Source organism: Corvus cornix, chromosome 5 (assembly GCF_000738735.6).
Source record: "Corvus cornix cornix isolate S_Up_H32 chromosome 5, ASM73873v5, whole genome shotgun sequence".
Classification (NCBI taxonomy): domain Eukaryota; kingdom Metazoa; phylum Chordata; class Aves; order Passeriformes; family Corvidae; genus Corvus; species Corvus cornix.
Window position 1 is genome coordinate 52,241,963 of NC_046335.1, and position 26,098 is coordinate 52,268,060.

Consider the following 26,098-nt stretch of genomic DNA (forward strand, 5'->3'; position numbering starts at 1 on the left):
ATGAGAAACAAGTCCTGCACAGACACTGCCTCTCTGAAGACAACCCCTCTCCGTAAACAGATGGGTTTTCCTCAAGACATGAGATCATCTTCGACATGAAAAATTTACTGTGGAAAGGGAAGAGACTAGAGCACTCTCAGGACAAGCCAGCAGAGCAAAAAACTGCCAGCCCCAGTCCAGCACTGACAGCAGAGCACTGCTTAACCCCAGCGCTGGACTTATCTGTACATTGTTTTATTTAAGAATTTTGAAGGTGCCAGTTCCTAAGGCAAAATATTTCTAGTCCTTTGCCCAGCCCATAACCACATAATCCTTTCAAAGGAAACAAAGGATTTCAGTTGGATTTAGTAATGTGGACCAAGAATTAATTTCACTTTTAAATAAATAAATAAATGCATTTGCTGTAAAACTGAATGAGCTTGGCTTGAATATGACTGATTTTGGAAGTGATCATACATCTCAGGTTTTTAAGGCTGAAGCACAGGCACAGAGTCTTCCTTCAACTAAGGTTTTTCTAAAAGCTTTCTTAGCTTCTAAGATCTTTCTAAGATTGTTTCTGCCTTCAGAGAAATGCAGGAATAAAACACAAGACCTTGATGTGCATGTGACACAGCTGAGCATGGACCTGCACACAACAGGAACAGATAACCAACCCAAAACAATACTTCTAGTAACCAACCTGTGGGCTCACTTTGATAAGAAATGTAAGTCATTATTTTACTTTATATTTAAAGAATTATAAACAATTCATCTGAAATGCTCCTGAGGTACCTCCAGAGTTATATTAATCCAGATTTGTTTATGTGACGCATCTCCATTGCCTTCGCTGGAGGTAAGGTAGCTCCACCAGTTAAAATTCTGTCCTACTAACCTAAATTTTGAAGAAGGAAAAAGTTCTGAGCCACAAAGCCAATACAAACATATCTCAGCACATGTTAGGCTGACGGGGGTGACAAACTGCGGGTGACAGCAGGAATGTCCTCACACACTGCTGGGAGATAAAAACCAAAGCCTATATTTAGAGGTTTGTGGGTACCCAGCTCAGTTCTTCCCAAGCAAGGAGAAAGATCCAACTCATGAGATCAGATTTCAGTTTTAACCAAGTATATTTGGTTCAAAGATTCAACTAAAAGTATTTAGACATGAGAAGTTTTAAGAATGTTATTTGAATAGACACTTTGCAACCTGGTGCTCATGGCAATTTGCAGATGTAATCCTTTGTTTGCACAAATCTCTGGTGTCTTGCTATAGCACACCCTGACATAAGCACCCCCAGTGCCATTAAATCATGATTGCTCAGGTGGAGAACATCCTCCACCAACATCCTCTGGTGAGGACACCACCTTTCCTGTGGAGATTGGGTGGAAAGACAACAGCCCACATCACAAAATCCAGTCTCTAAAAAAACTGTGGTTCCTCGGACACACAGCCTCTGAGAATCATTTTTCTCAGACACAGTTACCACCCTAGTAAAACACTTACTTGCAGCAAACTTAATTTTTGTTCACTGTAATTGTTTTTGTAAAATGTTTTTGAGCTTTCAAAAGCTCTCTCCTATTCTCCAAGGTGGGACCCATATATAAGACACAGCCTGCACCACAGAAAATTTTACAGGCAAAGAGAAATTCTGCCAATTACAAATACACTGGAAGAAGTCTGTATCTCCAGAATCTGAAGTTATTTAGGCTTCATGCAATACACTCAGATAAAAAACTAAATCGATGAGCTCCTCCAGAAACAAACCCTTCCTGTACTTCAGTTACTGCAGCAGGTGAGAAGGCTCAAATGTGTAAAATGCCTTGAGATGCAGAGTCAAGGGATGCCATATTAGCCAGTGGCAAAGGCATTGGGAATGATTTACAGAAGTCCTGTAGCCACAAGCTCTAAATGTTTTTCAGCTCTGAACTGGTCCTTGTCACATCTAGCATCTCAAACTGAGCTGCAATTTTAAGATATAGTGATATATTAGTATATAATTCTTTTGTTCAGGATTTTTTTTTCTCCTTGCCTCTGTTATACTATACAGCCTACAAGTTTGAAAGCTGTGTTTTGCTAACTAGGGCATGACTTCATAGACATAACTATTGGTCTGTTTTGATACAGAACAGTGTAGAAGTGATTTTTAAGTCAAAGATAGTAGTGCCATTTCTACATCTACCTTTGTTTGCACTGGAGAAAACACAAGTTTTGGACAAATACCTAATAACAAATAGAGTTTCTGATAAAACACAGATACTCCAGGTAAATATCAAATCATTCACTAAGGGAAAGCAAGCCACATTGTAAGGAGAGAGAGCTACTAACACCACTATGCCCTTCTGTGACTTCTGTTCTCCTAAGGTTTCCTCAGAGTTACACTGATCCTCTTAACTATGGTGCAATCAAACCAAGCACTCATTTGATGCAACAGGGTCATGGGCATGCACTAGCTGTAAGCATGCTGTGGGCTCCTTTGTTCCCTGTTGAAGGGTTAAGAAGATTTCACAGAGCTGCTTCCTGCCAGAATTGCTAAGAAGTCACTTTCAGCTACACACAAGGTGCTTTCCTATCCTTCCATTCCTTGGCGTTCACCTCAGTGACTCACAAGGAAGGATTAAAGTCGTACCCTTAAAGTTCACTGAAAGCCAGAGTTTCCTTTTGTAAGCATAACAATCCTTCTGCAATTTCTCCAATTTGCTTCCTGTAACTGACTCTTGTTCCAAACAACATCAGAATGTTCCCACTGGTTCGGACCAAAATAGCATTCCTGGTCCAAGGTTCAGTCACTGTCCGTGAGAGTTAGCAGGTGCCTGGAGAAGAGAATAAGAATGTACAGTGCAACTTAACTAGCCTAAAAGTCTGTTGACTCACAGATTTTGTTTCTGTAACTAAAAGGCTTTGGAAGATTTTTGTTCCATGAATTTGTCTGATTGCAACAACCCATAACAGTAAGTTTCACAATTTAAAAACATGCTGCTGAAAAGTGCCTTCTTTTCAGCTGATTCTTGACCTGTTGTCTTCTAGTTTCATTGGATTTGTATTAGTTCTTAAATCAAAAGAGAATTTTTTCCCTATTTGTCATCTCTCTTCCATATATCATTTCAGATACTTCTATTACTCCTCTTGTTACCCCTTCAATCCTTTCCTTCCTAGGATGAAGAGTCACAGTCAATCTACTCTTGTCTTGTAGTGAAAATGTTTCGTACCTTCAACCACCCTTGCCATCACTCTACAATTTTCCCATTCAGAGCACAGTTTTCTCTCCTAACACAAAAAAAATCTCAATTTTTAACAAGTGGTGAATGAACTTCAGGTAACTTCAAAAATAATGTGTTGGTGTGGATTTATTTAAAACACTTTACTTTCTTCAGATCCAAGGGTTTTTTTCCCTCCTGTACTCACAGCAGAAACCCATGAATCCTACAGCCAGATTCTTAAAACTCACAGTTATCCTCCCAAATTATGTCCTCACTCTGCTTTCTGTCTTTCCCTAATTTCCTGAAGTGACATTCACACAACTCTGGTGGAAAAACAGCTCTGGTGAATTCATGCCAGTTAATTCACACCCTGGTAAGGATCAAGGGAATCTTAGTTACTGCAAGAATCTTGATACTTGCAAAGCACACAGTTGTATGGATGTTTATGTGGAGGCACATTCTTTCCACTGAAGATTTTTTGTATTAAAATTTAAATCCATGATCTGCAGGGATCTGAATCACTGCCAAAGCAATTACAAAGACTTCTGCAGACTTCACTGATCTTTGCTTCTGACCTATAAGGAATCACAAAGTGTTGAACCAGCTGATGTCACCATATCCCTGAATCACACCTTGCATCTTAGAATCACAGAACCATTAAGGTTAGAAAAGACCTTTAAGATCATCAACAGCAGTCTTGAAACAACAAACCCCACCAAAACTAGGATTTACAAGAAAATAACTCTAAAAATCTTAGCAACCAGGAGACTGCTACACGTGTGTTATGCCAGTATCAGCATTAACTGAAACTCTACTACCACAAATTATAAAGTACATTTGCAGGTTTCCAAATGTCCAGTCAAATCCCACACTAAACAGAGACAGTGACTGTTCAGTTTAAGTGAATCTTTGACTGTGTTTGCAATAAATCTTGCAAGCTTTACAGTCTGACTCAAATGAAGAAACCTCATGGTTGACTCAAATAACATCCTCTTGCAGGGTTTCTCAGAGACAGGTGAAGATTACATAAGGCAAAATAATGGATGGAGAAATGGTGCATGACCACCTATTCATCTCCTCGCTTGTGCAAGTGCAACTTAAAGATTTTCCTTAGCTTCAGGCTCTTACTTGTACTAACAAAATCTTTCCCTGACAAATTCTACTCAAAACAGATGATGATGATAAGGAAAGAGTTTATTTGACAGTTACTATCCAATAACTCAGTATCCCAAAGTACTTTCTAAGCTATTCAGAATGGAAACGATTTCGAAACAAAAGACTTGTCCAAAGTTTGCCAAAGTCCAGACCCAAGTTCCCAGCACCAATCTGTGTGCACTGGTGGAAGGACAATAAATAACTTGAGAATTCCAGAGATCATTAGGGAACTGCTTTTAATAACTACATATGAATATCTCTCTAGAAATTCCTTTAGCCACCCAGGCCCCTCATTATTTTATGTTTTTACTGTTTTGCACTAAGAGATGACAAACACAAACTGGGAAGTGCACAAGGATATCGAGCCCACCTCTGCTGAGCTCTACCACAGCATAATATACCTAATAAAAACGCCAGAATTGATGCTGGTTGTCTATGTCTTTATTTGACTGCACATTTTTAAAAGTTTCATTTTCCCCCTAACAGTAATAATACAGGTGCTCTACTTTGCAAATTATTTTAATGCTACAGAAAGGACAAATAAGCAAAGCAACAGAGATGAGCCCTGTACTTTACATTCAGCCCTTTCCCACTTGCTGCCTGACCTGCAACAGGAGACGCTCTGACCACAGTCTGTGAAGGCAGATAGAGCAGAGGAAATGGGACACAAACCAACACAAAACACAAACTGGGGACTGACAGTGGAGAAAAGCTGACATGCAGTCACATGGCTGAGGAATTTAGCCCACAACTCCTGAGCCCTACACAGCACCTGCCACACAGGTCCTTCCTTGCAATCACTTCCATCATAACCAGCCCATGAGCAGCAAAAGCTCAACAAGAAACAACCTCTCCTCATACCTTGGCTCCTCCTCTCCCTACAGAAAACTTCTCTCAGCCCAGCAAAGCTCTCTCTCTCTGTGTGTCAGCATAGAGGATGCTTACCCTTGAACAGAGATTTTGTTCCAAACACAGACAAACTTTACTCAAAATCTACAAATCCTGCAGTTCTCCACTTACCTATCCAGAGTGTCCTGAGGCACTTTACTCCCTCCAGCTCTGCTGTTGACACTGGTGTTCTTGTTGGCAGTCATGGTCATTTCTGCTTTCTAGAAGTGTGGATATCTGTGAGAAGAAAAGTCAATTTAGCTTAACAAGACCAAATGACAACTCACTGCTTGAACACCTGTGCTGTGTAAAGGCAGAACTCCAGATTGCTTTTCACTCTATAAAACGCAATCCATGTCGTCATGAACCTGAAAAACTAAACCCTACCTCTCCACTGCTGCTATTGCACATCCACAGCCAAGTTTATCAGAGCCCAGTGCTATAAATGGAAATGATTTATGGGAAGTAGGTGTGTGCTTCAGGTGCTGACCTGTCTGATGATCAGAGCTCGATACCAAGTTCACAAAATATCACAGGCTTGCTGTGGTTCTTCCATCCATCAGAGTATGTGGAGATCCCAGCAACAACACTGTGTGATGCTTGCAAACACCAGAGCTGAGACTGGAATTTTGACCACAAAACAGCTATCCCAAGGAATGAAGAAAGCTTTCTCATTTTTAAAGTGCAGCTCTATTATGGAAATATTTTCTAGTAGCGAGATTTATTCAATTATGAATTTTTTTGTATATAATTTTCAAATCTGCTTGTGATATGAAAATAGCACAAATGGTTTTCTCTATTGGCCTCAGGATTCTTTAAGTAAAACTGCCTTAGGACACTTCCAAAACCTCAGGTAATATAAAGAATCTTTATCAATTCCTAGGGGTTTTTTAGCAATTTGGTAATCCCAAAAGCTGTGAACTTAACTTTATACACAAGGCTGAAATTAAGTGCCCAAAAGATAGGTCTCACTTCTGTGACATTGCTGCAGACTGGCAAAAAACCAGCCCAGTACCGTGATTTATTTTGCCTTCATTCTGCTGTCATAATAGGAATGTCATGCTGTGACTGAAGGGAGAACATGATGGTAGGGATAAAGGCCAGGATGTCATCCCCGGGATGCAAAAGCAGGAATCCCTAGTATCACGCCCCTCCATTGACTATATCCCATGTTTTTCTGGTGTAAAGCACAGCTCTTAGTGGCCGTTTCCTCTGTTCTGGTAATCCCTTAAGAAATATTTTTCAAAATGAGGGAGGAATGCTTTTTCATGTCATGATAAGATTTCTAAAATGCCAGCAGAGTCCCTTGAGAAAGAAACGGAATAGTATTTATTCCACTGATGCTACAGGAGTCATGAAGGATTCTGCGGGTCTGCTGGCACCAGTCTGGGTGGTTTCTGAGATGCTTCTTGGTTTATAAACTATCTACCACGGTTTACAGCAGTGCCACCCAGGGTCTGACCAGAACTACCAATTTTTATGACCATTAATAGCACAGCTAATGCAAAAATAAGGAGTGTTATGAAACTTCTTGTTTACTCAAACCCACAGGAAGTCCAGACTGCTTGAGAAGCCACTGTAACGTGATGCTGCAAAGCAAGCTGGGGACTGACAACACACAAAAATCCCTGTACTAACAGACCTATCACAGCCAAAAAGACATTCTCTAAACCACTTTATTCCAAGCAGTTCTGCCACAAACACAGCCAGAAAATTTGCAGATTGCAGCTCCAGGCAGAGTCAATCATGCTGACCACTGACTCCAGGTCTACTTGTCCTTCTCCGTTGTCTTGTACCAATTTTCCCAGATTAAGATTTTTTTCCCTTGTTGGTAACACTTTTTCTACACTGAAGCTCCCTAAATTCCTCCAGTGTCTCATTGTTATTGTTAGTGTTACATTATCAAGATTACAGGACTGTTACAGAACTGTCTGTTCCGACTGGAAAAGGGATTGCTTGGGACAAAAAAGGAAGCATGCTAATGCTGGCCAAGCTTTCTAAGACTGTACATTCCACAGGGAGTAAGCAGTTTTTTAATGTTTTCCACTCACCAGTTCAATACTTTTACTGTGTTAAGTCTAAATCACTTATTAGCACTTAATGCGAGAAAAAGGAGAGATATAAACACGGCATAAGGAGAACAATAACTGATAGCATGCATGTGTAACATTAATTTTCCGAGATTTGCCTTTCTGTTCAAGACAAAAATAAGCTGAAGGGATCCTCAAAAAGATGGGACACTGACCTGACACATTAATAAAATAGTGTGCTTTTATGCTGCTGTTTTTTAAGAGTCCATTTTTCCTATACCCAAAATCAGATGGGAATAAAAATAGTATGACAAAGCTTGATAAAAATCACTGTGGTCAATATTTAAAAGAAGTGATTATTTAAACCTCACCTTTCAAAGCCACCCTAAATGTCAAGTAGAACAAAGTGGTTTGTTTTCAAGTAAAGATAAATTGAGTTCTTAAAGACAATTTCTCAAGATATGTCAAATTTAGTGAAAAAAGTGAGTTCCTTCCCATGCAGTTGAGACTATGATATATATGGTGATATCAACTGACTTTTCGATTCAATTTTTCCTTAATGCTTATTTCGGTTGAATACTCCACTGCAGGTGATGCTGGTATCATCCCAGCATATGCAGAGAAAATGCAAACAACATGAACATGGCAGAAAAATATTCAGCCATTTACAGAGGTACCTGGAAGCAAGGACTTATATCACCCCAAAAAGCCCACCCACCCATCCACCAATGCACACCCCCCCAAAAATAAGGGAAAAAAAAATCAGAGACAAAGAAACAAGGAAAGAAAACCTAAACTAAGTTCTATGGTCATGCAGAAAGTCATTTTAGAGCCTCCAAATGAGTCTGACAGGCCCTGCAAGTGTATTGAATCATTGTATGGTCAGAATCACATCCCTTGGGCTTGGGTGAGAGCATTCCTCATTACAGTATTTGCAAATTATTCTTCGCAAAGCAACGGAAAACAAAATCTCTCAAGTATTGTGGCATACTGTTAAGAACAAATCCAAAAATAGTTATGTCACACAGATTCTGCATGGCCTCGTAAACCAGCTAACAAACCTGGTCAAAAACTGCAGAATTCTGTTTCATTTGTAAATGTAAAAAATTCATCTGAAACTCTTATTTAGCTGTAATTTGTGTTTTGCTCCAGACAAGGTTTCACTAATTTCACTAGGACAACTCTGTAAATGGCAATTTAATGAGCCCAAATGGTAGAATCATTACATCAATTTTGCCTAAAACCTCCACAAACCATTTATCAGGATCAAAAAGTAAAGATGACAGACAAATATGAAAAATGGTGTGATGGCAACGTGGGATCTGCTGCTCATGCCAGGCAAGGTTCAGCATCCTGACTGAAAAGGGCTGCTGCAATGCAATGCAGATGCTTCCTAACAGATCTTTATCATTGCAGGCAGATGCAATGACAGAATATTCCTTATGGACCATCTGTTAATGATCCATACACTTTTACTCTTTTAAAATTAAAGTGTGGCCTAAGGTTTTTATGGACAGATTAGGCACTGAAAGCCATCACACTTTGGGCTAATGAACATGACAGCACCTTGTCTAATGTCTAATTCCATTAACAGGTGTTAGCAGGGGAGGGGTAAATCCTCTGTCCTCCCCCCTGCACTGCAGTTTAAAATTATTCTTCATTTCCTGAAGCATCCCAACACTTTGGAAGCACCCACTATCAGTCCCACTACCGAAAAAGTGAAAGTCTATTTTCATTGCAAGCTGAGAATGGGAGTGCGTTGAGGAGTGAGGCTTGGAGCAAGCACCTGGAAAGTCAAGGCAACCCAGAATGCTTTAATCACTTTACAGCTTCAAGAAAACCTCCTGCTTTCTAATATACAGTGTCCATCAGTTAGCACATTCCAAGAACTGATTCCTTCCTCTCCTTCTGTGGAAGCTGAATGTTATTGAACCTAGAAGAAGGATTTACATGTGGTATCTGATGACTTGAGAAGGGAGACTCTGAATGTCGGTCCCCGAGCCCTCTCCTGCCTTTATCACTAACATGGCTTGAAATCTACTTGAGACCTTGAGTTCTGAAGCTTTTTCATGCAGATTATTTTTCCCTTGAAATTCCACTGATCTGGGACCTGAAAAATATGGGAAAATATTACTCCTTTGGTCTGCCCCAGAGAACAGAGACCTGGAGACATAACTGGAAGGCATAACAGGGAAGAACTACAGGCTGCTAAAACAAACTCATGTTTTTGAAAAATTACTTTATAATTAATACAAATTTTCATAAATATATTATTAATAATAATTAGTGTGTCTACTTATTTTTCTCTTGAAGGTAGCTGCAACAGAATGTTGAAAGAAGAAGTCATCTTAATACATTAATATGCTTTTCTGGATGCTTTAAGGGAGCTCGCCCACATGTCAAGAGCTGTAGGTTTAGGTACAGTTAAACTTTTGTTTAGGAGTTGCAGCCTGCTTTGTGGCAATTTGCCTGCTCCCTTCCAGTAAAACAGATAATTGTGTCCTCCCAGAACAACATCAGTTCTGATGAGCTGGAAAGTCCAATAAAATGTTTAGAAATTCCTGCCTTGAGAGGGCGTCAGTAGAGAGTCCCAAGAACATTGTTACAAGAATTACATCAGGAATACCTGCTCTGGGATTAACTGGGATTAACGCCACAGTCTCATCCAAAATTTCCCTCCCTACAACCCACAGCCTGTTTCAAACCAAGTCAGTGACCAGTCTCTCTGCTAAGCTTTCACAGAGTGATGACAAGTTTAATTCTGGCACAAACTTCCTACTATAACCAGCAGGGGTGGTGGACTTGGTTGCCATTGATCCTTGCAATGCCAAAACCACCCTCTCAGCCGTTCAGTCCTCACTGCACTGAACTGGTACTACTGGGAATCTGATGTTGCAGCACTTACTGGAGATGAAATAAGTTACCTTCCCTAGGCAGTTGAAAACCAGATTCTGCCTGGAGCAAAGACAGCTCTCCGCTCACCCTTCACCCTCCTTTCCTGTTTTTCTGCCACATAAAATGGCTGACATTCTTGTTCTTTCCTATTTAGTGCCTTTATTCTGTCTTCCTTGCCCTACTTTATCTTCTTATTACTTCATTTATCTTCTCTCAAGCTATTTTTTTACCCCTTTAATTGAAAATGGGCAACACCTGGTGACGAGAACACACGTCACTTGAAACGCAATGCAGTCCAAAACTAATGTCTAAACTAGGTAAGAACTCAGTGCTAAGCTCCTCTATTACCCTTAGCAGTCCTAGGGCAATCACAGCTTCCAAGTAGAAGGAAAACAACATGAAAATCAAGGAAGAAGACATTTAGAAAAGGAGACATGAACAGAAATGTCTGACATTGAATCAGAAATTAGTATTTCCCTGTGTAGGCTAAAGAAAAGGGTTGGATTTTAAAAAATACATTGACTATTTCAAGCTTAAATATCTTGATTTGAGATACCAGGGTAGGAAGAGTCTACTTAGAAGCTGTACCCAACATATATCACAATTCTTTGGTATTATTCTTCCTTTATTCTTTCCCTTCATCCCCAGGATTTTTGCATAAAAACAACCATTCAAGTCTCAGGACATCACCTGCTCCTGTTGCTTACTCCTCAGTGAAGTCATAATCCTCTAATAGCAACATCAACATCATTTGCACAACAATGAATTGTTTCTTGTGACACAAAAACCAAATTATAAATTTTCTAAGGAATGAGAGTTGGTTAGCTTTGAGGAACAAAGATTCTTTTTCATTAATATCTTTTGTGTCACAAAGGATATGATAAATGAGAAAACAGAGTGTCCTTTGGTATTTCCCACAGGGTGCAACCAGTCCCTAAAAACATCCCAATGCAATTCACAGAGTGAACAAACAAAGATTAAAGTCTTAGTAAGTCTTAAAAGGAACTTCCCGGTTGAGCTGACAGCGATGACTGAACCCTCCTCATGCCAAAGCTGACTGACAAAGTCTGCCAGACAGCTGAGAAGCGTCTTGGCTTTGCAACTGCTGTAGGTTTTGATTTGTTAGAGCATCATCTGAGGCAAAACACGGGTCACAGCCATACTACAGAGCAAGCTGCTGCGCTCAGAGTTGTCAGCATACTTCCCTTCCTGCCTGTCAGGGAAGTGGCTCCCACTCAGAGTCCTGCTAGAGTGAGAATTGCAAAATTATTAGCAGTTATCAGCCTTGCAAAGTGTTTTAATAATACTTGATGGGCAGAAGGGCAATCATCTTTGAATACCTCAGTAAGGTCAAGAGCTGATATCTGGTGATAGCGTGGGTCTCCTTCTGGTTAGATCACTGTGTGTTAGTGACCGTTCTGAGCCAGTATCTCCCAGAAGCAGGTCCTGTCCATGATACCCAAACTGCCAGTGCTAATGGTTCCAGGGAAAAAATTATTAATTTGCATGGACTGTCTCAATATGATGATATAAAAGCACCCTGGGAGGATGAGCTACAGGCTGGAGACCTCCTGGTTGTAAGTAGAAAATACTGGCCAAAGTTGTCTTGGCTTGTACAAAGATATGAGAACAACATTGGGTCTGTCTCTTTAGCTCTTGGCAGTTACCCAGGGAATCTGTAGAAAGGCACACAGAAGATTTTAATTCCCTTAGAGAAGATCTTAATTCCCCTGTATCCAAAGTACATCCAGAAGTGAACCTGGACACAGGCATTAGCAGCAACAAATGGGATGCCAAGTAAGTCCATTGTTTGTCTTAGGGATTTGTGCAGGAACCTTTCAGGAAGGTATCTGTTTACATTGAGAAATTATGTTCTTGCACTTAAAGTAACATCTGCAGGAGCTCTGAGCTGCGTTGGAGCTCTGACATGGATTTCAGTTGCAGTCTTAGGAAGCCTGCTTAGAGGTGAGATCCACAAATTCAGTCCCAGGGATTAAAGCCCACCACCCACATTCTGGCATCGGGCTGAATGGCCCATTTTCTCAAAGGTACTCCTATCTCTCCTACTGCCTCAGAAATCTATCCAAATCTCCAAATATCACTATTATACCACAGATAGAGGCCTAAAACTGGCCTGTCTTGAGGCAATGAGCAGCTCTCTCATGCACAGTGGTTTTCTGATTCAGATTCCCTTCATGTCTACGAACATCTTGGCTACTGCCTCCCTCTCCTTCAAACTCTACATGTTCCAAGCCAAAAGAAACAAACCCAAGCCCCCTGTGCTCCCAGGATGGTAAACTACCATTAGGTGTGAGCAGCCTGACTGAAAGGATGCAGTCCATGCCCTGCCTGCCTAAGCTTCCATCTCAGACAACTGAGTAAGGAATTGTCAGAGAGAAGCATAGACCCAGCAAAAATGAGTGAACCCCAACCACCCTCCTAGCTGCGCTCTGAATCAGAGGATGTATGCAAAAGAAGAAACAGAGAGGAGGGGTGAGGTCCAGATAAACATGAGAAGAGTTCAAGACTGGTAGAACAAAGGTGAGGTGAAGGATAACTAACATACTATGAGAAAAACACAAATGGGAAACAAGAAAGTGAAGAGGTTTTTTTAGAAAGATGAAAGGGAAATAAGAAATCCCAGGTGGGAGGAGAAATACACCCACCTTCTTCTCCTCCACACTAGGAACACACTCTGTGTCCCCCAGAGAAAGCAGCCCACCTTTCCTTGTGCTCCGGGATGCTTTCATTCCGTGGCTAAAATCTTCCTCATGGAATAAACTTTGAATTCTCCTAAAGATACTTCAAGAAAAATGGTTCTGCTATACTGTGGTAACCTGACATGAGACTTCACCAAAAGAGACAGAAATTCCTGCATTCCTGCAAAGCAGGTGCAAGTCCATGAGAATGAGAAGTGCTCAGGGTCTGCATAGCTGGTCACTCAATACACAAGCCCAAACTCAAATCTAAATTCAAGTTTTCAGTCCCTAATTTGTGGGTAGAAGCCTCATCCCCCATGCACATACAGCTCTGCAGTGACTGCAGGAGACTTAAGTTCCCAAACTCCTGCAGTTTCTTTACAGAATTGGTTCTAAGGGAGATTGGACAAAAAAAAGAAGAGTAGAAAGGACTGAGAGAATATTGGCAGCTATACCAGAATGACAAAAACAAACTAAGCACAGCAAACTACTTCTCATTCCCTTTGTTAACAAAAATTACAGTAGCTATAGCAACAAAAAGGGGGGTGGGGAGGAAAAAAGTCCGAGACTTTTCAATATCCCCAAAGAACACAGCTTTCTAATATGGAAAAATCAAGATTTATTGCACCAGCAGCTCCTACAAGGCAGGGCTGTAGTAGTGCACAATGGTTTCAATTAAAGGCACCAATCATTAACCAGTACAGCTGGGCTTAGCAGTTGACAGGCAACATCATCTCTTCCAGTGAGCCATGATTCCTTCAGGGACTGAACTATCTTCTCTTGCTGTATGACATGCCCTCCTGCCCTGTTTCTGGTGGATTTACCTCATATTGTCTGTCAAGTGCTGTGACAGAGTGACTGATGTCACTGCTCAACAGAAACATCTCCTTTGTGCCTATATCCTTTTGCCAGGCATCACACATTGATATCCCCATGCACACTGCCTGCAGCATGGCCCTGCACACTCAGCAAGCATCTCAGGGAGAAAAGCATTTCAGTTCCCTGCTGCCTGTGTGTATTTTCCTTCTCAAATACACACACTTGCAAGCTCAGAAAGGGGAGGAATGTCTGGCACTTCTGCGGTGACCATCTGGCAGAAGCACCGCTCCATTTTCTGGCAACTTGACCAGAATCTTAGAACAATTATTTCAGTTCCTGATTCAAGCGCTGGAGACAGAAGATCAAGTTACATTTCTCTCCAGCCATCAACACTAATTCAGTTTTCACTAAGTCAGCCTTGCTGGAATTTCACTCTTCCACACTAAAACAACAACAAAAAAAAAGTGTGAATCTACACTAAAAAGCCAGTAAAAGAAACATAAGGGATTTCAAGAGTTGCCCTCCACAAATGTAAAAAATGCCAGTAAGAGCTAACAGCGAAGGAGTTGTTTCTTCCTAGAAAGGATATTTTTATAAGATAAAATGATGAAGAACTGAATGTATTGAAAATTAAATGATATCATGGTCCTCAGTGATATCCCCTGGCTTCATAACAACCATGTAAATAAGCTTTCTTCCCTTACTATCACAAGCTGATCATGAGCTGAAGAGAGCACCTTCCCACCTATTGCTCAGTCACAGGTATACACGGCCATCAGCAGCCGCGCTTTTCCCAAGGAAAGAGTTCAGTTCCCACAGCACTGACCTTTGTCCTCTGCATGAAAGGAAAGTTTCAACAAGCTACCACAAGCAAAAGTGTTATAAATCACCTTTCATCAGCCCTCCAACCACTAGCCAGAGAAACAACTGCAAACACTTAAACCTGTTTTAATGTTCTTTGTAGAAGGAGGCAGGGAAACACCTCCCCATCTAGCCACTGGAGCCGATTGCAGCCACCAAACCACTCTGGACTGTGGCTCCTACCAGTGGAGTTTCTGTTGAGGATTCCTGGAGCAACAGCCTTTACCAGCAGAGATAGAAAACCAAGCAGCAGCCACAGAAACTCTAGCTCTGTTCACATGTACGCTGTATCCAGAGTGGCAGAAGGGAACCACAGGGGTTTAGATAGAGGCAAACAGAAACAAATCCACAAACAAACTGTAAATGATATCACATATCTTTTAAACCTTCACATACTGGGAGATGGTATTTGGTGATTTGAAAGAGCTTCTCTTCTTTCCTTTTATGAAAATGATTTACATGCAGCTGTGTACATGACATGTTGGAGACTTCTCAAGAGACCAGCTGCTGTTCCGAAGAACTCACACTTCTATGATAGGAATTTCATAAATGAAGGCACTAACTATCTTCCCAGATGCAGGCTTGAATAGACCCACTGTGCAGGAGAGTTCTGCTGAGGGAACAATCTTTCTTCACAGTCTGCAGAGCAGGAGTAAACCTGACACAGAGGAGTGTTGCAGCCTGAAGTGCTTCATTCTCAGGTTGGGAAGAGAGAGACCCCCAGGGGCCATCAGACAAGCGCTGCCCCCGTCACACGGGTCCGTGCAGAATGCTCCCACAGGTGATCCCAGCTTCCCAAATCCCACTTCTCTGCTTGCAAGCCAAGCCTGAACATCTGTAATGCCAGAGAGGGCACAGAAGAACACAGCCTCAAAAACATGTCAGGAAGAAAACGTGATCCCATGCCCTTACAGTCAGCTGGATGTGCCCAGGAATAACAAGCAGCCAGTGCGTGCAGGAATAGGGTCCCATTTCTTGTTTCCAGGTTGGCTGAAGTGCCATAATGTGCTACCACTTATGCTTAACAATATTGAAACATGTAACATTAAGTTGAAATATTTGTATGAAATGATTAATTTTATCCAGACAGCATTTGGAATGTTGCTCCGGCACCAGCATTTCTACTCAAAGTTTTAGCACTGGTGTTGCTACTTTAGCTGAGTTCAAAACTGTGAGTAAAATATAATTTAATAGCAATTTGATTTTGCAATGATCTCATTGAAAAGGCATATGCAGCATTGCCCTTGCAACACAGAAACAGCCACAAGATAAGCCTAAGGGACACAGATTAACACTCTGATCAGATACAATTCCAGGCCCTTTTCCCTTGCAGGGAATGTTTTGGCCTTTTGCCAAGCAGAGAGCATTCCACACACAGTAGGGTAAATTTGGTATAGCACCCATATGGAAATATCTTCTTCACAACAAGGCCAGGGTACAAAAATCTCTTATCTGAACAGACGTCCTCTCCTACTCCGAACATGAATGAGCCCACAGCACAGTTTGACTCACCTTCCCCATCTCACAGGAGTCCATATTTGAGCAAACTTTCAAATGGCACTGGCACTAAAGCTGGTATTCATCTTTCTTTTCTTCTTTCTTATGGATTTAAGCTGAATGCAGCAGAAGTCCAATTTGGATCTTCTCCCCATATAAAAATATTTTTATTGTCTCTTTTAAAGCGTGGTTACCGTAGACAATAACTCTGCATCCACCAGACCTTCACAATTGGACCTGTCTACTCACAGCAAAAATGTCAAAGCAGATTTTATGATCAATCACGGAATGGCCTGAAATTGTGTCAGGAGAGCTTTAGGTTGGATATTAGAAAAAGGTTCTTCACCCAGAGGGTGGTTGGGCTCTGGAACAGGCTCCCCAGGGCAGTGGTCACAGCACCAGCCTGACACAGCTCAAGAAGTGTTTGGACAATGGTCTCAGGCACATGGTGTGACTCTCAGGGTATCCTGTGCAGGGCCAGGAGTTGGACTCCATGATCCTCATGGGTCCTTTCCAAGTCAGCTTATTCTCTAATAACACATAGTTCATTTAGTGAAAAGGAAAACTGCAAATCTATTCTGCTTTCATAGAGTTTATGCTTATGCAGTTGTCAGCTAAACTCTAGTTTCAGACACTCCTTTGCTACTGTTCATAGAGGGTGATACCAGAAAGGAAATTACATCTTAGACTTCTCTCCTGTTTCCTACTCTTTCACTGCTCCTCCTTCAGTTCAGCTGTGTGCACACTCATCTTCCCAATACCAGTAAGCAGAGAATTTAAAAATGAGCATCTACAAATAGACAAACTGCTACAGATACAGAGGTGCCGCACACACTATTTTATAATAAACTTCAAAAATAAAACTTCCAGTAAGTAAATTGAGTAGAATAAAGTATACACACAGAGCATGAACAATGCTTTCCTGCTAAAAATTCCGTCATCACAAAACAAATGTTTTGAAGGTTAAAAAATCAATTACACTGAAACTCTTTGGTGTCAGCTTCCTGTGAATGTATTTTTCCCTGTGTTTGATTAATGAACAAACCAAAACATTCAAGACAGGTACTTAACAGTTTTGTCTGGCATGAAGTCTGCATTGCCAAATTCCTTGTGGTTTCCAGTTGGTACCACAAACTTGGCCCCAGTCCATTCAAAACTCAGTCCTAGTCCTCCAAAAGTTAGATAAATACCTATAAACCTTTTTATGATGCCAGGAAGGTGATTTGTGTTATAGAGGCAGATGAAATTGTACCTGTGCCTAGTGCACAGTGGACAAAAGCTGACTGACAGCAGATTTCTCCCTGCTACAATGAAACAAATGCCTTTTGCAACTCCAAAAGGTAAAGATTTATGAGATATGAATCCCCTTCAATTACCTTTTGTGACTCTGCTCATCTGATGATTTTGGGATGAGGTATTTTAACTGATAATTTGCCTTGAAATTTGTAGGTGTTATAAATGCACCAGGATTCACAGTTCCTACAGAGCATGAATTCCTGAAGTTTCCTGATGGAATAACTGCCTCTTTTCTGGGGTGTGCCTAATATTTAAAATCTGAACTCTTACCTCATTTTCTCCAGTCAAATATTCTCCTATTTAACCTAAAGAAGAATACATGGTGGGACACCCATATACAACAGGTTTTCTTTATCCTATGTTTTAGAGGCAAGAGTTATGTTAAGAATCTTTTTTCTGGTCCTAGAGAGCCTTAGGGTGTGAAAACCATGAAATTCACTTTGGCTGATTCTTCACAGCAGCTATATGCTAGGCGAGACTCTACAGAAAATATATGTGTGAAAATGGTTTGAAGTTTGAGGGCTTCGTTTTCAAACTACAGTTTAATTTTATGGCAGTTTCAAAGTATTATCTCTGCTATTTCAGACAACGGCATTTTCTTCACCCTTTGACCAGTCTTTTCATCAAAAAGCCAATAAAGTTGGAGTTTCTGTGAGTAATAAATTCAACTCATGCTGTAGCAAAACATCAAGCAACTGCTCCATTCAATTCTCACAGAAGCAAGTTTCGGCCCTTCCAATTTGGATGGGAAAACTGGAGCCACAACACAAAATATGAGAGCTCTTTGGAAATGCAACCACACCCCACTCATATTCTGCTCTGTGCCCCATGTCCCCACCCACAGATACACAACAGAGGAATACCAGCTGTTGAAGCTTTGCAGATGGCAAATCCAATATTGTGCCATTTTGGACTTTCTCCTCAAAGGATTATTCCACATGGCTTCTTTTATAGGGTCGAGATTTCTTTTCTTGGGAGGATGGATATTTGGGCATGGAAAATATCTGTGGGCATGAACAATGGGGAAATAGCATTTATAAACTGAAATAAAGCCTTTCCAATTTGTGGAAACAGCTGGAGGGAGGAAAGAATCTTATGAATAACATAGTTGAAACCCAACAGGCTGCTGACAGTGAGTCCTTTCAGATGTTCACTATGGCTACACTCTTACATGACAGTACAATATTTAAATCTATAACTAAAGATGATTCAATGCACAATGATGTACCCAGCATTTTGTTTTACCGTACTGAGACTAATAAATCCATCCTTTCCCTACACATAATTTGTAGGAAAGGAAGAGTAGTCTCTTCTGCATCTTGTGTATTTAATGGTGCTGTACTAAAGTGCTAGAATGAGCATTAATATTCAGTGCTGCTTTAAGCAGACAATTCATTCAACACAAAAGTATTAAGCTAAGCAGCCAGTCCAGGGGATGCCTGCACAGGGACCTTCAAGGGAGCATCTGCTGAGCTTCGTGTTTCTCAGATGTTTCACTCCTGCCACACACAATGTGGCTTTCAGGTTGCAAGAAGGAATCTTGTTTCTTACAAGAAAAGAGGGAGACTTTAAGTATATGTCATTCAATACAGCATGGTTTCAATACAGCACATTTTCAGGGTAATTCCACAAGTGAATGCCCAATGAAAATAGACAAAAAAAAACACGGAGCCAAAATTCCACATGAGGAAACACCATAATGATCTCTTTAAAGGTATTACAGAAATTTTTCAAAATACTGTCAGCAAGGTACTTTACCCATGTTAAGGAGAAGAAAATATATTTTAATAGATAATTTTCTTCTTCTGTTGGAAGAAGTAAAAGATACTTGCCAGCTAAATCTTTCCTTCAAAGCTACCCTGTTTCAGCCAAGCCCCATTAATCATTATGCTGTTAGACAAGATTGCTTTGATGTCCACAGATCATACAGAAGATTTAAGACAGCAAGCTGTCTGAAAAATTCAGTGATAAGGTCAAGGTAAATCAAGGTAAAAAGTGTTTACTCAGTTCTAATTTAGTCAAGAGTTTTACTTGTTTCACATAAACACAACAAGTTTATCAACTTTTGATTGTTATTTTATCTAGCACTACATAGTGCAAAACTTCTATTATTATTACTATTACCTGACTTGTCCAGTCACCTGGAAACTCAACCATCTAAGGAGAAATGAAGATTAAATTAGAAATACTCTTCTCTATAAATGGGCTGTACAGATGGCACCTTGTTTCTGCAATCGGTTATTGAGTTTAAGATTACAGGTTCATGTTTCAGAAATCAACAGCTACAGAGCCAAAGACGGGAAAAGGACATGAGCAGGATTATAGAGAAACACCTGTCCAGGCAGTTGGGAACTGCTTGATTTTTAATATGCAGAATTGTGCCTACTGATAAAGCTCTCAGCCCAACAGTTCAGTGAAAGCAGCTTATTCAAAAATCAAGCATTTAAGTCTGCTTGCTCAGTTAACTCAAAATTTAAAGGAGCATTTCTATTAGTTTTTGTCTGTGAAAAATAGTAATTTGGAAGTAGGAAAGGTTTCAACACCTACTTGAGAGTAACATTCCTGTAGGTTTTGTGCCAACATATTGAATCCTGAAAACTTCTATTCCTGAAATCAGCAGAGTTTTGTCTGAATGATTACAGGCCCCTGTTGCTTCCACAAAATATCAAAGGGAGTTCAGGCATCTGGACTTAAGGCCCAGGGCCACTGTATTTTAGTCTGAACCTTCTTTCTAAGGCTTACTTTAAATAGCACCAATAAGTTCTACAAGCAAAAAAAAAAAAAAAAAAATCCAACCACAGGAACTGGGAAGGGGAAAAGAAGTGCTGACTTTGATTGAATGGGTCCAAGGGCCCTGCTCAGATTGGCCAAGCAATTTGAGTCTCACTGAGCACTCCCTGAGAACTCAGGCCAAATATGGGGGTTTGGGGTTTGTTAGGGGGGTATGTGGGGGTGAAAATTAAAGTTCTGTTTGGGCACTATAAACAACAAAGAAAACCCACACCTCTCTATCAAACAGCGAGTAGGTCCCCCAAGAACTAGTTTCAGCAGAAACTGTTAATAAAAATTCTTTTGGAAAATATTCAAGCTATGGTTTATGGATAGAAAAGCATTAAAAAAATACACATTAATGCTTCCATTAAGAAACAAAAAAATAGAAACATACAGACAAATAACTGTTTAAACTAATGCTTTGGCAACAACAAAAAAAAGATTTAAAACACCACTTAACAAATGGATTTGACCCAGATTCCTATCCTCTGTTTTAAGAGAACATTCTTGAGAAGAGTTCACAGGCCTGTTGGTACTACTAATTTATCTCAATTGTGTTACAGCTTTCAAAGCATCAGTAAAAGACTTGCAACATCCGTTCCCACTTTGTTGCCTACACATATTCTTACCAATAAGGGCTATTAAAACAAGCTGAACTAAAACTGAAAACAAGAAAAATTTTAAATCATAATCAGCAGTCGAAGGGAAGGGTGTTTCTTCTACATACTAAATAAGGGACTTGAAGGATCTACCACAGTGGCAGTCTTGGCTTGCTCTCCACTTCATATAGTCCCTAGTTCTTGTCACAACATTGGTGTTGGTTTAAATTTGTGTTTGCTTGCCTTCAGCCCGCCTAGGCTGTCTTCATCTTCAGGTGATGACACTGTCATGCCATTTCCTTTATTTCAGCCTGAAAAGTCACCAACTCAGGTGCATAGAAGGAGCAAATCTAACTGCATATTCCTTTTAATGAACATGTTTATGGAGTTAGTGGATGAAAGTAGTCTCAAGATACTCATGTGGTAGTTCATTAATAAGCTCCATACAACATGATATTGTTCTCTCAACAGTAGTCTTAACATCCTTATCAATTCACTCTCCAGTTGCTCTACTGATTCCAAATTTCTCACTTAGTTTCCACCGTGGTTCTGCTACCAAGTAAAAGCCCAAACAGAACAAGTCTACCATTTCTTGGACTCTGCAACAGAGCAATCTGAGGAAAGTATCAGATTAGTCAGCACAAGCCACGTTTTACTTTTAAACTCCAAGGCTCCACATGTCCTTTCCCTCCCAAGCTAGCTTATCATGATCATAATCACTGACCTGAATTTTCCTCTTCTGCAACAGATACTATATTTGCAATTTCCAAGCATGCTATAAAAGTCACAGAATCACAGAATAACTGGAGTTGGAAAGCACCCCTGAAAACCATCCAGTTCAAAACCCCTGCTGCAGGTTCACCTAGAGCTGGTTCCACAGGATCTTGTCCAGGTGGGCTTTGAATATCTCCAGAGGTTTTTTTGCTGGAACAGTTGTTTCCATGTGTCCTTCATATTTAGGTACCTGACCAATTCAGCCCATCTGATGTTATTAACTAGCTGCTGTAGCTCTATCACAATTTTCTGCTTGAAATAAAAAGTCTTGTTATAGTTCCCCTTTACATTCTTTCCAATTATTTAAAAAATAAGAGTAACTGATGTTTTAAAAGACTGAATGAGCATCCTATTTGAACAAAGGTCTTTCATCCCCTTATTAATCAGTAAAACCAAGACTAAAGCCCTGTCTTGTCAGCTAAGAGATGAAGAAATTGCTAGACATCAATACACATTTCTCAGCCAAAGTTATAGGAGCTCATTATCTTTAAATATCCCAGGGAGAAGGAATACATTTTTTAAAAATTAAGTTTCCAGTTAACATATGTAAAATCACACCTCAAGCTTTTTCCCTAAACTTTTCTTTTTGCATCTCATTTTTGTGTCTGTCAACATTGTAACATAAACCATCTGAGAGGTTTAAAACTGAACAATTCTAAGCAGTGGGTGAAACCACAGTATGTTAACTGACAGGAGGTTTCGGCTCCTTCCTCACCTTTAAGCATCTCTTATTCAGCTGCTATTTCTCTGCAGCAGGAGCTAAAACATTTATAGACTTCAGTCCAAGACTCCTGGTTTCCTAATACATGCTGCTTAAGCATGTTTTCTCTTGATTTGGTTGCTCCTTTGATAACTACACCACTACTGTATTCCAGCTTGTCCATCTGAATATAACCAGTACTAATTCACACTTACTGCAGCTGGCGCCCTTCATTGAACACCTGATTGTTCAAATGACAGTACACATGGCTGTGATGTCACCTAGCAGAGTTATCCCTGTCAGAGCTGGGACAGAGATGATGAACATAAAACACAACATGGATAGTGAGAAATTAAGGTAAAGCAGAAGAAATACAAATATGATATGTCTAAGTATTAGCCAGTTCTCCTTCAGCCAAATATAAAGCTATTTTCAAAAAAACTAAAATATTTTTCCTATGGCATATAGTCCACAGCCAGCTCCAGCACAAGCGATTTTATCCTCAAACAATCTGAAGAGTGGAAGAATGAAAGCTTATAAAATATATATCCTTGTCTATGTTGGAAACAGCACAATTCCAAACCAGAGACTAATGCTGAAATACAATCCAGGGGCTGTGCTTCCATTCATAAACTGTTCCATTTGAACACAGGGTCTGGAATGAATTTTATCCTCATGTTCAACCAGAGAGCCACAATTTATTATAGTGCTGCACTCTTCAGTTTCAAAATCATATCCCTAACATTTTTTTCTGTCAAGTCCAATGGAGATTAGCAGACTTTTCAACCAGGATCATCCATAAAGGGAAAATACAGCAGAATTCAACTACCCAGAGACATGAAGGAGCAAGTCCAGTTATATACCACATGGCTAAAAGAAAAGAAAACCTACTGTGTACACACAGCTTCAACAGTCTGAGCTGGAAAGGCATCAGAAAGGTCCTTTCCTTAGTAACAGCATAAGTGGGATCTCAAATTTTTAGCTCAGTAACAGCATGAGTTGGGTCTCAGATTTTAGCTTTGTCTTTAAATTACCACTAGACTGTCTGTGCAGCAGCCCAGCTCTATTACTCCTGTGTAAGATCACGGTAATGCTCCCTGACAACTTCAAACCCCAAAATAAATAACCAGTGCTTCCCAGTCATTGCATATTCTGCAGCCAAGATGTGCCACAAAGGTACAGGCTTATTTACATCAGTTAAGCTTTGAGCTGTTTCAGGAACTTCCTTAGGTTCTCTAGGTAATCTCTACTCTCTGATATGCAAATTAAAAGGAATTTAGGATTCAACAACACTGGTAAGATCTATTTCAATCTATAGGCTCACTGCTTTTTGCACCAGTTGTCTACAGACTTCCAGTGTCTTAAAATATTTCTCTGGCAAAAAGAACACTCCAAAAATTGCAACAGAACTAAAAAATATTTCATTGATAGTTCTCCACATACAGCAAGACGAAAGAAGCATCTGCTGCCAGTATACAACAAGGTAAAAGCAATTTAAATAATTACAAAAAAACTCCCATCAACTTCTGGGCTAGAACAGTTTCCTCCTCTGGGAAAAGGAAAAGGAAATTGGTGACACTGTCCTTCAGCCCAAGGATGAGATTCCAGCAATCCAATCTGTGATTTAACATGTCATTTCTAGATATTCATTTTTCTCACAAACCTTATTGCACCAGAAATCTCTAGGTTGATCAGGAAATACTCATACAACACCACAAATCAGATTTCCACAGTATATGGAGAAGGAGAAACTAGACTTCAGTTAACATAAACCTCTAAATGAAGACAAAGGAAATTATGACAGACATCAAGTACAGAATCCTTCTAAAGTAAAATTTATTAATCTGTTAACCAAATTTTCACATGCCAGTAAAAAGCTTTCCATTTGAAAAGTCAAAGCCACTACCATGTCTCCTTTGCATTGCATTCATATATGTTTTATCTACTTGGTCACCTAATAAAACAGTCTAGATCCCTTCAAGCCTTCCACCTCCCATTGACTGACACTGAGCAGTTATTTGACAGGATGGATGACAATGTAAAATGAACCCTGCTTTGACTAGAGCTGCTGTAGAATATCTTTTTTAAACTCATCTCTGAGTAGCTCTGTTTGTGACTTAGATAAGAAACATTTTTAACACAGCAGCTAATAGTTCCATGAGATGCTCCACCATCTATTTTGGAAGGCAATATGCCAAGAGAACTGTGGTGCATTTTCATTCATCTCTTGGCTACTGCTTCTTCCAAAGTTTCTGTCCAAAGACAGCCAAAACCAAGTTCTATGAATCACCACTTGAATGAGACCTAATTATTCAATTAGTTTTAATGCCTTTCTTTTCCTTGTTCCTTGACAGCCTTACACACCTCCTGCCCTCCAGGGCATTTGTCCACATCTTTCCCACAGCTGGAAATGCAGGCAATTTCTTTCCCACCCATAATAGCTTTCAGATTAAGACGAGAACTGAATACAATATCCTGCAGCTCCCCTTTGGATATTGTCCTTTTTATCCAGGGAGGGAGGAAGAATAAAAATCTGTATAATCACCTCCTTACACAGACACTTTTCTGAGACCTGATCTGCTGCTTTCCGTACACCACAGATTTATTGCAAGTTAACTCCCTCACAAAGATATTTGTCACGTTTACTTTTACCAGAATACACAAGATTATTAATAAACCCTCAGCTATGAAACTGCAAATATATGATCCACCTAACCAGTGTAAGTGGGGGAAACTTAACATTTAGCTGTAAAACATGAACTGCTGCAAAAAAAGTATTGGTTGGAATGTTTCAATAATGGAGAAAGAGGAAAAAAAGGGAAAAACATCTTAATTTTCCACCTTACTCCTTATGAGTCCCACTATTTTTTGTTTTGCCTGCTACTAAATTAATACCAAAAAAAAAAAAGAAAACCCCAACCTGTTTCACAGCAATGTTGTCTGCTTTCTCCCTGTATAACTACACACAAAAGAAACAATAATGAATGGTATAATATAGATTTACAGCAAATTCTTAACTATCTGTTCATCTTAGTCACTAAGACAGTAACCCCAGCTCACAGTGCTCTCTCAATTCCCAAGGAAGATGACTCAGTTGCTTTTACAGGAATACTGTCTGGGATTCAGACTCATTTTTCTGGGGGAAGATTTTCAAGGTAGAATGAAAAATGCAAGCTAGGATGGAGACAGCTGAGAGACAAAGCACTTTTTCACAGTTCTAAGGAGCTGGTTTTCCACTTCCCCACCTGTACTGCCGACAGGACTGTGCTGGCTGTAGAAAAATGACAGAAATGCAAACTTATCATCGAGATACAGGATGGAGAGATTTTGTAAGTAATGCATTTTTAGCCACAGATTTGTGACAGGATTGGGAAAAAGTGATGAGCAAATTGACATGTGCTGACTCATTCACCTTTCCTTTAACCAAAAGAAAATTAATGGCTTGTGGGGTATGCCCAGCCCCTGCCCTGGAGGGACGCCTGCTGAGATAAGGAGATTGCTTAACCTCCCAGCAGGACTCCCTGGAAAGGCAACCACTTTGCAGCTACAGTGAGAAGAAGACAGACCCAGAATACTCTGGGAGACCCTATGCAGATCCTTTGTAACCCATTGGCCTTTACCCTCTGACACTCACCCCCTGTATCCCTATAAAAGCTAGCCCTCTGCCCCTGTGAGGGCAGAGAGAAAAGCCCAGTCACTGGCCTCCCCTTCACCAGGTATGGACTAATAAAGCTACCTCATGCGGAACTGCTACACGGGTCTCTCGTCTCTCCCTCCCTGGTCTGGCCTGGAGACTGCCCAGCAGAGCAAGAGCTGGAACCAGAGATTAGCAGACTTCACTAAGAGCTGATAGTGTCTCTGCATGGGCACCCCGGCTAGCAGCTGAGGGAAGACACCAGGACCTGGGAAGACGATCCTCCACGGGAACATCTCTCCA

The 26,098-nt window shown here is 40.4% G+C and overlaps 1 protein-coding gene across 5 annotated transcripts in view; it reads right to left on the reverse strand.

Annotated features, from left to right (window-relative positions):
* The window catches only part of DENND2B (DENN domain containing 2B), a 153,508-nt gene that overhangs the window by 80,954 nt on the left and 46,456 nt on the right, over window positions 1-26,098 (reverse strand). For all 5 annotated transcript variants that reach the window (XM_039553312.1, XM_039553315.1, XM_039553313.1 and 2 more), the window contains one exon: window positions 5,352-5,456. In XM_039553312.1, the coding sequence (XP_039409246.1) occupies window positions 5,352-5,431 (80 nt within the window). In that variant the 5' untranslated portion in view covers window positions 5,432-5,456. The remainder of the gene's footprint in view (window positions 1-5,351; window positions 5,457-26,098) is intronic.